We start from the raw sequence: 12,798 nt of genomic DNA on the forward strand, positions 1-12,798 counted from the left end.
GCCAATGACAAGCGTGCGTGCTCGTTAAACGGCTGTATTTTCCGAACGCAGCCGACAATCGCGCATAGGAGCGCGATATCAATATCCGCCTGCATCTCCGGCCGTGTGTTCTGGCCTCGATGTTCCTCGCGCGTCGTTGCACGTGTTGGTGTGCGCCGTCGCTCGTCGTCGCTCGTTGTTGCTCGCTGTCGCTTTGTGAGTCAGCAAAAAGGGAAGGGAGTATCGGCGAGTATCGGCGATAGCGGCTCGTCGTCGCGGCTGTAGCGACTATCATTAGCGAGTACCGTGAGAAACGGTGGCACACTGCTCGGAAGCGTCACACAGCGAAGCGAGCGAAGTTGCCAACAAACCGCGCGGAGCGATGTCCGGTGACGAGAAGAAGCCGTTTCGCCGGCTGCCGTTGTGCGTGCGTCCTTATCACTACGATATCTCCCTGGTGCCGAATCTCACCGCGTTCACCTTCGACGGCACGGAGAATGTGTACCTCGACGTAAGTTCCGCCGCGGGTCCGACCCCGATCTCTCTTCATCGTCTTTCTTCGTTCTCTCCTTGAATATTGGAAAAAAAAAAAAAAAAAATATGTCGAAAATGAGAAGGCGAATAAAGCGGCCACTAACCATATGGGAAACATAACCAAGAAATTATTTAGCGTGCTGTTTGAATAGCATTAGGTTTGAAATTTAATTGGCAAATATTAAAACGCGGATGCCTTATCTCGTAATTACCGGTAATTATGGTTCTAATCCTTTCGACAATCTGCTGGTTAATTCCGCAGTGACTCGCGTTTTATTTCCGCTCATATTTGCAGATGTTATCTATTATTTTTTTCAACAATGGCATTGTATTTGCGAATGAAATCGTAATGGAAAATCATTTTGATATGAGATAATTGTATACGATTCACTTATAAATTTTGTTTTTATATTTTTAATAATTTTGCAAAGTATGATTATTATAATTTTTCTTTCCAATGATAATAATGACAATCTTTTTTTTTTTTCTGGAAATAGGTGATATCTCCAACAGATACCATTGTTTTGAATTCTTTGGAAATTAACATAAAAAATGCAACTTTTAATGGAAATGATGATAAAATCATTACTGCTAAGAAAATTGAACTATCAGCATCAGAAGAAACAGCCACCTTAATGTTTTCTGAAGCTTTGCCATCTGGTAAAAGTGGATATCTGAATATAGAATTCGTGGGTGAGATTAATGATAAAATGAAAGGCTTTTATAGGAGCAAATATACTGGGTAAGAATATATTTTTTCTTTAATATACCATATCAAATTTTCTTAACATTGATAGCTTTTTTATGAAAAAAATATTTTAAATATAATTAATATAATAAATAATTTAAATATTTGCACTAAAAGTATAGTGCAATGATTTCCTTTTTCCTTTTATAGTATAATGTTATAAACATAAGGACTGTTAAAGTTGCATTTATATTTTTTTTATCTGTCAGTATTTTTAGACTTATTGCCATCTGGAAAGCACAATATTAATAATACTTTTAAAAAATCAACTCGTATATCTAGAATAAGAATTAGGGATAAATCTAGAATCTATCAATATTATGACTTGATCACATATGGAGCTACTGTTATCATATATTTAGATATAATTTGTCAATATAGGAAGAAGAATCATAAATTTGTCTCTATCTGTTTAAGAAAAAAGAATGTTTTACATGTATTTTAGTTATTAATTTTAACATTTGAAAATAATACATAATACATAATAATATATGGATAAACAAAATTAATATTTCAACTATGTATTTATATATATCTTTTAAAGGCAAAATGATAATTACTATAATTTATTTGTGTTTCATATTAGTGCGAAAGTTCTTTCCATGTTGGAATGAATAATTTTCCAACTTTCATATATATTTCACAATTTCATTTTAGATATTCCATATTGGATATGGTAAACGTAACATTTTTTTTCTTATTTCAGAGAGAATGGTACAATTGAACATGCGGCGGTTACCCAGTTTGAGCCAACAGATGCTAGACGTTGCTTTCCCTGCTGGGATGAACCAGCATTGAAAGCCACATTTGACATTACACTGAAAGTACCAATCGGTCTTACAGCACTTTCCAATATGGTAAGCAGCGCCCGGCATCTGTATTACTTGTTTTCATTTTTTCTTTTTTCTTATTTTCTGATTCTATTTATATTAAATAGATATATTTGTATTAAATAAATGTTTCTTTTTTTATGTTTAATACATATGTACATATATAATATTTTAAAAAATGTATATATGTATATAACCATTTGTTTTTATTTTCAGCCCGTGAAAAACAAAGTTACAAATGGCAATTACGAGACCTTGACTTTTGAAAGAACGCCTATTATGTCAACATATTTAGTGGCTGTAGTAGTGGGCGTTTTTGACTACATAGAAGACATGTCGAGTGACGGTGTGTTGGTTCGAGTTTATGTGCCCAAATCCAAGAAGGAACAAGGCCAATTTGCTTTGGAAGTAGCTACCAAGGTGCTGCCTTATTATAAGACTTATTTTGGTATCGCGTATCCTCTGCCGAAGATCGATCTCATAGCGATTGCCGATTTTTCATCCGGCGCTATGGAAAATTGGGGACTTGTAACGTATCGCGAAACCTGTCTGCTTGTGGATCCACAGAATACATCGGCAGTGCGCAAACAGTGGATTGCATTGATAGTAGCACACGAGTTGGCACATCAATGGTTCGGTAATCTTGTGACAATGGAATGGTGGACGCATCTATGGCTAAATGAAGGCTACGCGTCATTTGTCGAGTTTCTCTGCGTCGCGCATTTGTTCCCAGAATATGATATCTGGACGCAATTTGTGACGGATACGTACATCCGGGCATTAGAATTGGATGCTTTGAAGAACAGTCATCCGATTGAAGTACCGGTCGGTCATCCATCAGAGATCGATGAAATCTTCGACGACATATCGTATCACAAAGGTGCTTCTGTGATTCGTATGTTGCATGCATATATAGGTGATGATGATTTTAGAAAGGGTATGAATCTATATCTAAAGAGACATAGCTATGCCAATGCGGAGACCGAGGATCTTTGGGCCGCCTTAGAGGAAGCCAGTAATAAAGCAGTTCGTAGAGTGATGTCATCATGGACCAAGAGACAAGGTTTCCCCGTCGTTAAAGTCGACTATCGTCAAGAAGGCAACGATAGGATCTTATCCTTATCTCAAGAGAGATTTCTGGCCGACGGATCGGTAGATAATAATGTGGACTCATGGCTTATACCGATAAGCGTGAGCTCTTCACAAGATCCGAATAAAACTATATTCGACGATGTATTAGACGCGAAAACCAAGGAATTTGTTATTAAAGATGTTCCTGAGGGCACATGGTTGAAGATCAATCCTGGTACGATTGGCTTCTATCGAACTCGTTACAGCCAGTCTGCTCTGTCACTTTTGTTACCCGCAATTAAGAATCACACGTTACCTCCTTTGGACAGATTAGGTTTATTAGATGATCTCTTTGCAATGGTACAAGCTGGTTACGCATCCACTGTAGAAGTGCTCGAATTAACGCAGGCATTTCTACATGAGGACAATTATACCGTTTGGTCCAATATAGTGAATATTCTAAGCAAAATTGGCATTCTCATTTCGCACTTAGACTTTGAAGATTCTTTCAAAGCGTTCGGACGTAAATTATTTCACGATGTTAATGCCAGATTAGGTTGGGATCCCAAGCCGAATGAAAGTCATTTAAACACGTTACTTAGATCTCTTGTGCTAGGCCGCATGGCAGCTTTAAACGATCAAGATACTATCGAGGAAGCGAAAAGAAGATTCGAGCTACATGTGAACGGCACAACGACGCTCGCTGCTGATTTGCGTAGTCCAGTTTATCGAGCTGTGCTTTCTGTAGGTGATGCTAACACTTACGAGACTATGATAAAACTATACAAAGAGGCCGATCTTCAAGAGGAGAAAGAACGAATTTTACGAGCTCTTGGTGCAATCAAAGATGAAGCTTTGCTAAGAAAGGTTCTAGATTTTGCTATGAGTGAGGAAGTCCGTGCTCAAGATACGGTATTTGCCATTATGTCTGTAGGTTTGTCCTACAAAGGACGTCTCATGGCATGGAATTTCTTCAAGGAGAAATGGAAGACTCTGTTAGATCGTTATGAGGGCGGCTTTTTATTGGCACGGTTGGTTAAGTTCACTACGGAAAACTTTGTCAGTGAAGAACAAGCCAAAGATGTGGAGAGCTTCTTTGAAAATCATCCAACTCCAGGCACCGAAAGAACGGTACAGCAGTGCGTGGAGTCCATTAGATTGAACGCCGCATGGCTCGCTCGAGAAAAAGACTCGATCAAAAAATATCTGACTACTCAAGTCTAGTAAAGGCACTTCTTTCTCTGTTACCTTGATAATATATTGGCATAATTCGAAACAAAATATAAACTGAATGATTTTATTATGTGAGCATCTTACGGTACTGCTTGATATTGTGAAGGAAAGTTAATTAAATACGGACTTATCTCTCGTATATGAGATAAATGATCCGATACAAGCCGCACGAGTGAAAAAAATGCAAATTTGGTTAATGTTAATTAGAATTTTCAGAGTGAGAAGAACGAACGAAAGAATACACAGTTTTCTTTATACTTGTTATACCTCATTAACGAGTCATTTTGACATAATCCAAGAGTTTACAATATTCTTATCGTTTTATTCATAACTGGTATCATATGATATTACTGGTATCATTTTTCCATAGTCATAATTTCCAATATTCCACAATCATAATTTCAAGTTCATCATTTATAGAAAAATTTTAATATTTTAAAATATTAATTCAAATATTAATATTTAAAATTTTAATATTTTAAAAATTTTAATATTTGATATTTTTAATTTGATTTTTTTTCTCACTTATTATTAGAAATTGAAACTCTCAATATTGTATCGAAACTTTTAGTTTTCAGTGACGACTTGCAACAATATTTAAAGCCAGATCTATTTAAAATATGATTATATATAAGTAATTATGTATAAGAATAATTTAGAAAAATCAGTTAAAGATTGACTACGTTTTTATTATTGTTTATTCATATGTCATTCATTCGTAAACTCTTAAATGGAATTATATTAACAGTATTCATGGTATCTAAAAGAATTATATATGAATATGAAAATATCTTTCTGAAAGAGAGTTATTACCTATGTATTTGCCAAAATATATATATATAATTTAAATTTAAACCTGATAAATAATTAATAATCACAGAAAATTATAATCTGTGCTTATTTAATCGATGTGACTTAATTATTTTCATGGAGTAGTAAATCGATTAAAAGAAACAATTGTATCCCAAAATCTAAGTACTTATATTAAGTATCTATAAAGATTTTCAAACATCGCAAAGACAGTTTACAATTTTTTAATACCTCGTGGACATTTGTCACAAAAATATTTGAATTTTCGTATCTTTAGAATATTATGTTATTATCGATAACAGATTTAATGTGCTCTTGCTCAATTATAAGTGACGTTTCATAATGATAGTAATAGCTTTATAATCCTATACAAAACTTATTAGTATGTAATAATAATACCTAATAATATGTACAAATTATAGTTTATAATTTAGAAATAACTGTTTATTTCAAATATTAATGTTAAATCAATGTCATAATTACCTCAAACATTAATGTATACCGTCTCCTTTATACTTATATCTTTATACTTATGAGAGAAAAATAGCTAACATCGATTTTTTTCTCTAGATATATAATATATATAATTATATAAGTCATATATAATTATTTTTTTTTGTAGTTTTTAATTTTTCTCTATCTTTTATTTATTATATTATTGGGTATTGGGTCTTGTATGTAATTTGGACTTATAAAACTAAATGAATCATGAATGAAGAATGTATAATTATTGGAAAAAGATATTAATATTCATTTTTATGTAAGTATAAATTTGAACAAAATTTGGTGGTGAGATATTGAATGTGAGATATTGAAATTGTTTCGAGCAGTAAAAAAAAAACAAGGATGGACGCTGTTCACATTGAGGGCAGGCATCTTATCCCTTCGATTACCGAGGCATGTGATGATATTTATCGCAAATAACGTATTTAGAATAACACGTCAACAATACAATGATACACATATATACGTATTTACAATATACATATATACATGTATTCTCTCGAATTCCCACGACCGGTACTCCAGAGAGATGATGGATGCGCGATGCTTCGTTTTGATGATCATACGTGATGAGACAAAGAAGGAAGATGATTCCGGTAATGAATCAGCCTTCATTTTAATTATCAGCGTGCTATTCGCAATCAGCTGACAGTTGTTACCGAGTATTCCACTACGCGTTCAAAGAAAGATTTTTCACCCTCTACACAACTACTATTATAAATTACTATTTCACAACTACTATTATAAATATCTAAAAATCTATCTGATTTGAAATTGAAACAAATATTTATTTCGTTTGATATATTTACTATTTTGTTACTATCTTGTTTTTCATTTATCTGATATAAAATATATATGATCGCGTATATACACACGATATATATACACGATATATATACACATACACAGAGAGAGGGAGAGAGAATGTATGTTGAATAGTAACACGTTACTTGTAATATCATTACATAGTCAGATAGAATGAAAATATAATCGCGAGAATTCCGAGATGCAAAAACATTGATTTTTACCAGATTATTGACAAATAATATTTTAGTAAGTAAAATAATCATTCACAAATATTGCGCTTTATGATAATTCTATTCTTATTTTTAAATTTTGCAGTTTGACGTCTCTTTTTCCAACTTAAATATTTTTTTATATTATATAGAATATAAGAAATTACATTGTGCTCAAAGGCAATATCTCAAAATGAAGAATTGATATATTTAAGCATGTTGAATGTGTGTGTGTGTGTGTGTGTGTGTGTGTGTGTGTGTGTGTGTGTGTGTGTGTGTGTGTGTGTGTGTGTGTGTGTGTGTGTGTGTGTGTTGGGGGGGGTGTCTTAGAGAATCGTCCAAATTCTCCGAGGGGTAATGCATCCTCTCGTTCACTCGCTGTCTCGCTGAAATAGGGGAATGAAGAGCGGACACGAGCATCCAAGGAAGAGGTAGGAAGGGGATGAGAGAGAGAGAGAGAGAGAGAGAGAGAGAGAGAGAGAGAGAAAGAGAACATCAAGGGACATGGGGTTGGAATCGGTTCCCATGGGTAAAACCCGGATCGAGCGTTCCCAGGAACGCGCACGTGACCCGCGTCAGAAGACGATCAATACGGACTTTGCGAACTCCTACACCCTGCCGGAACGATGTGTCGCCCTTATACATCCCTCGCTTTCTGACAAGTCTGATGGCGATGGCGAACGATCGACACTCCTCCTCGCACGTGTGCATAGATTGTTGCGCACACGTGCGCCTATTTAATCTTCCTGTCCCTCCATTCTTTGTACCATCTGGCTTCCATTCCCGATATCGTCGAATCCTCGCAGATTTTTCCTAGATGATGTGAAAAACACGTTGCTAAATTCAAACGTCTCTATATTTTAAGTTTAATTCTTTTTTTAAAAAATATAAAAAAATAAAATATAAATAAAATATCTTCATATTTTACGAGTTATAATAAATTTATATCTATTATATATTCATTGATAAATTTTAATATTTAATATGAAAAGTTAAATATAATATTTAATCACTCTTTTCGCTTATTAAATTTTCAGGATAACGAAATATTTCATTTCCATAATAAAGTAACGAGTATATAATAAATTTTTTGTACAAATTTCTATATTAAATGTGTGAATATACGTGAGATGTTTCAAAATTGAGAAGAAATGTTTCTTAGCTCTTTCGATGAATTCAAATTTAGCTTTTGTGACTTTGAGCATTCTTTTTCCATTTTTTATTGATTATTGATATTAATAATTTTATTATTTAATTTCATAAAAATATAGATTTTAAGAAATTATGATTTAACTTCTATTTACTCAATTTATGTGCGTATGTGATCGGTAGGATAGGCCATTGAGAAGCAACGGAGGTACGGCATTTCAAGAATACAAAGAAATGTACGGAACTAATTTATAGACACAGTTTAAATTTATTTCGAGTGTACGAGTGCAGTACGCCCGCGTATTGATGTACTTACAGCCCTTCAGTCTTTGCAAATATACAATATTTACGCGGGTTGAGAAGGCGAGGAGTACTTTCTAAATTACAAATCACAGTTGCCTCTGCTCGTCCAGAAATCTATGACAGATGAATTTCCGGCATTTCGACAAACGCCAAAAATTCTCACTTTGAATTTTGATGATTTCTTTAAAGAAAAAACATAGTAAAATATAAAAAACACCCCCCCCCCACACACACACACACATACACACATACACACACAGTTTCAAGGTAAGTTCGATAAAGTTTTAAATGTTCAATGAGATATTAAGTATGTGACGTAGCAAAATATTACAACACTTTTTTCCACTTTTTTCCACTTATCCGCATTTACAATTATATAAATTATACAAGTATATAAATCAAGAATTTTTTTTTTTGGAAATCAAATTTTCGATGGAGCATCGACGTGAAAGTGGCAACTGTGATTACAACATAAGAGGCTAAACAACGACGGTGATAACTATACAATAATTAGGAATACTAGAAATGTGAAATTTTAATAGAAAATAAACTGGACCTTGCCAAAAATCGATATAATCTCGGCGAGTTCGATTTCGTACGAATCGATGCAATCATCGTCATCGTCATGCTACATCTCCGGCATTGAAATCCAAATTCGCCGACTGTCACGCAAACTTGTTTCGATTCCCTCGAAAAAAAAAGCGTATTTCTTTCGCTGTCTACGACTGCGAATTCGATGGACGCGCGTGCGACATGCGATACGATGCGACACGACACAACGAGGTGTGTTTTCCAGGAGGAGGAGAGGACTTCCGCAAGAAAAGGCGATCGATCGGCGAAATTGGGCGGGGCGCTACGTAATGACTTGAACATAACGAGCGTTCGTTGTGCTCAAACGCGTGCGCACGTTTTCATTTAACGCATGATATCGCATTATGTGATACACGATACCAGAGGCCTTATTCTCGAAAGATATCGCATACGAAAATCGTATGGTACACGTTACGATTTTTCGTGTGCGATATGTATGTGATATAGTGAAAGATATTTATTAGATTCGGAAAAAATAAACGGAGACCGACTGGATTTTAACTCAGGATCCCTCGCTTATTACCAAGACACTTAGTCTGCACGATCGCGACGGCTCCTCTACAGTTAGCTGTTTATAATCCGAATCTCTTCATGACCGCTTACGATCGTCTATTTCTTACAATAGATTCGAGAATCTCACACCAGAGTAAGATTCTGGTCCTTGGAGGATTTAAGCGCGGAGGTAGTTTCAAAAAAAAAAAAATCAACGTTAGTCGGAACTCGCACGTCATCTTTCGCAGTCCATCGCAAAACGGGGAATCTCGAAAGTAGAAATCGCAGGGAAACCGATTTCTGCCAGTCTTGCGATAGAAGATCGAGTGGTCGGTTAAAAAACGATCGGAATGACAAGATTCTAGATGGGAAACAGAAGGAGGGGCAGGGGAAGGGGTAAAATTCGTGCCAGGTCCTTATATAACCATAAGAGATCTCATGTGGAATGCGATGAGCGTATATACAAATATATTTACAATTTCCCATTGCGGGGTGTGTGGGGGAAGAGTAGAGCTTGAGAAACCGGCGCGCGGGACTCGCTCTTTGATCAAAATGTCCTTCTCCATCACCGTCATACAAAATCCCATCTTCGGCTGCAGAACGCGCCTTCGAATGATCCTTGATTATCCTCTTCCGCGATGCGATCGACACCTTCTCCCGTGATCCAAGCCAAGAGGGTAGATCAGCTTGATGATGGATACTTCGAAGAGCGATCTACCTAGTCCAGTGAGGAGGGTGGCTTCGATGCGACTTATACCTTAGCGGATCTGATCAGCAGGTCACCGCTCGGCAACCGTCGTGGTTACGACGGATGTTGTCGTGGTTGTCGCGGCGATCGATGTGGCGGCGTTCAGCAGAGGTTGCCTCGAGGACTGTGTTGTCACTGTCGCCGCCTCCACCGTCGTCGTCGTCGTCGTCGTCGTCGCCGTTGTCATCGTCTTCATGTCCTGATGCGTGGCGTTCGTCTCCTCCAGGGCGGTCTGTAGATAGCAGATGTATTCGATCACCCTCTGGATCACCTCGAGTTTCGACAGCTTCCGTTTACGCGGCATGTCCGGGACGAGGGAGCGCAGCTTCATCAGATAAGCGGCTATCTCCTCGGCCTCGAGGTCGCGCCTGCCGCCGATTCCCAGGCCGTTGTGGAGAACGCCGCGATGGTTGGGCGGCACTCTGCCACTCACCGGGCTCACCACCATCGCCTTCATGCAGAGACAGCGGCGATCAGAAATTGGTCGGGCGACCGAGCCGATCGATCCGGCGCTCGCTCCTTCCTCTCGGCGCCGTCTGCGGGCACACTGAGTGATCGTCCGACGACAGCGCGCCACCCGCACACACACACATATACACACTCACCGCGCGTGTGCTTATCGATCGCAGGAGCTGTCGAACACGCAGGAGGCGCGAATGCACGTGAAGAGCGGAGGGTGGATCACGCAAGATCTCTCCTCGTGATTTCTCCTCGTCAAGTGATACGTCGCTGAGGTGATATGACAGGCCTCTCCTAGTTCTGTTCGTTGATCGAGTGTGGAATCACACGTGCGAGAGGTCACCCACTGCTATTCGATTCACTGACCAGCCGCATCATCCTCGGCGGCTACCGGGTGCCGAGTGCGTGTTGACGCGATTGTCGCGTACGACGTAGAGTGAACGCTGAGTATACCGTTAATCAGAATCGCACACGATCGCTTGACGGAACGAAGCCGACTGGCCTCCGCCCCTCACCTGTGTCTTTTTATAGCCTTGCCCCACCCCGGCTCCCCGCGCCTATCCTCCAGACGCTTCCAGCATTTGTACGGCGCAATCGCTGCCCGAATGGAGTAGCGATGGCTTTGAGCGTCACGCAATTCTCTCTTCGATTAAGCCGGAATTCACTTGGAATTTTTTTTTAATTCCAATACACAAATTTCCAATATAAATTCTATATTTTACAGAAAATTCCTTTGTTACAGATATTTTTGATAAATAAAAGTTACGTAATTTCAGTGTACAAAAGGATTTATAAAAATAAAAAAAAAATTGTTTTACATAACAAGCTAATTTTAAAACGTTTTAAAAAATTATCGGATAAGTCGATCTATCAATTGTTAGATAAACTCGCGATTACAAATCAAAAGGATGGGAATGAATGTTTCGTGAATCAAACAGTCGCTTTTCGTAATTAAAAAAATTTCTTTATAAGAAAACTTTACATAAAAAAAAAAAATACATGACCGTACGTGAAATTAACATCGATATAACCAACTCGTAATCACGGAGAAAGAGAGAAAACAATTGTGATCGAATTAAGATTGACGCGTGAACGAAAGAACTGTTAGATTTCATGTAAAAATTGCACAGATATGAAGTCCGATTCGAGGCTATCAGTAGTCGGGATGTTTGACGACTGTGCGACTGACGGCGTCGGTGGAACATGAGGGGAGTGTAAAAGGGAGACGGGAAAGGGGAATGCGACTATTGTTGAACGTCCGGCGGCGCCAGCCACTAGCCATCACGGCTACCACTACTACGAAGACACTGTCGCCACCAATACCGTAACAGGCGGTCGACCAGCACCGTCCCAGGCTCTATGTATCCGATGTACGACGATGGTCGTTCGCTAACCTGTATACCATGATTCCGGCCGTTCAAATTTTCTTGCAGCGGCGAATGGTGCGCGAATAAATTTACGCGCTCCTGTTCACTGATGTCGCAAAATTCCACTAAAATCATTACAATTTAAATAAATATGCTTGTATATCACATTATATAAAATGGATATTTATGAAATTAGAGAGAAAGCATGTAACTATATGTTACATACCTACAAACCTTCAAGGAACGTCCTAAGGATGTTCAGAGGACGTCCGAATAATGTCTTATGTTCTAAGAACGTCCCTCGGATAAAGCGCATTATATAGGTAATGTGACAATTCTCAAAGTTAACTGTCCACAATGGTTTTGTTGTCAATAGTCATAAGAACAAAAGTAATACTGAGGCCATATCAAAATATGATAATTTTAAATGTGACATAATTTAACGTTGTATATGTTTTGTCTATAATACAATATGCAATTTTTAATCGGATTATGTTGATGTTACTGGATATTAACATCATTTTATTTGCTGTATGCATCCATCAGAAAACAATAGCTTTAAAGAACCATATATTCGATCATCTGTATTTAAACCTGACAAGAATTACCTCAAATAGTTCAATCCTCTCAGACATTTTATTCGAAATGACAGCATTGTGATTATGTTGCACTTAAAGCCTCGTTTTGCACCTATGTTATTTTGGCTTTAATCAAGATTTGGCTTTAATCAATTAAAACTTCAAATTTGTTGTATCAAAGCAAAAGTGGCACCTAAAGTGCTTTAATTTGCATTTATTTTATTAAGATTAAAGCCAAAATAACATTGGTGCAAGAGAAGGATCTTAAAGGATTTTATTCATGAGCGATCCTCTTTTTTTAAATGATCGCCTCTCTTTATGACACTCTTTCACAAGTTATTTCGTACATTCGTCCTTTATTCGGGCCGTAACGCAAATATCGTCCC

The 12,798-nt window shown here is 37.4% G+C and overlaps 3 protein-coding genes and 1 long non-coding RNA gene across 4 annotated transcripts; 1 reads left to right on the forward strand and 3 right to left on the reverse strand.

Moving 5' to 3' along the window:
* Window positions 1-60: 60 nt before the first annotated feature.
* Psa (puromycin-sensitive aminopeptidase) lies at window positions 61-5,413 on the forward strand. The gene is made up of 4 exons (XM_011636967.3): window positions 61-490; window positions 1,011-1,255; window positions 1,968-2,118; window positions 2,308-5,413. Exons 1-4 carry the CDS (start codon window positions 362-364, stop codon window positions 4,384-4,386), a joined length of 2,604 nt encoding a protein of 867 aa, XP_011635269.2. The 5' UTR covers window positions 61-361; the 3' UTR covers window positions 4,387-5,413.
* Window positions 5,414-5,932: 519 nt separating this feature from the next.
* LOC105425943 (uncharacterized) lies at window positions 5,933-9,871 on the reverse strand. Its single transcript, XM_089076598.1, has 2 exons — window positions 9,737-9,871; window positions 5,933-7,538 (listed from the first exon to the last, which is right to left on the reverse strand). The coding sequence occupies exons 1-2, from the start codon at window positions 9,845-9,847 to the stop codon at window positions 7,221-7,223; spliced, it is 429 nt and encodes a 142-aa protein (XP_088932724.1). The 5' UTR covers window positions 9,848-9,871; the 3' UTR covers window positions 5,933-7,220.
* Window positions 8,123-10,952, reverse strand: emc (Basic helix-loop-helix domain-containing extra-macrochaetae). Its single transcript, XM_011636968.3, has one exon. The coding sequence runs from the start codon at window positions 10,463-10,465 to the stop codon at window positions 10,040-10,042; it is 426 nt and encodes a 141-aa protein (XP_011635270.2). The 5' UTR covers window positions 10,466-10,952; the 3' UTR covers window positions 8,123-10,039.
* A 168-nt stretch (window positions 10,953-11,120) lies between these two features.
* LOC148936554 (uncharacterized) lies at window positions 11,121-12,406 on the reverse strand. Its single transcript, XR_016139182.1, has 2 exons — window positions 12,069-12,406; window positions 11,121-11,959 (listed from the first exon to the last, which is right to left on the reverse strand). It is a non-coding gene; the product is annotated as an uncharacterized LOC148936554 (long non-coding RNA).
* Window positions 12,407-12,798: the final 392 nt, after the last annotated feature.

The sequence above is a fragment of the Pogonomyrmex barbatus genome, unplaced genomic scaffold (genome assembly GCF_055798465.1).
Source record: "Pogonomyrmex barbatus isolate J1 unplaced genomic scaffold, ASM5579846v1 scaffold2, whole genome shotgun sequence".
Taxonomy (NCBI): Eukaryota; Metazoa; Arthropoda; class Insecta; order Hymenoptera; family Formicidae; genus Pogonomyrmex; species Pogonomyrmex barbatus.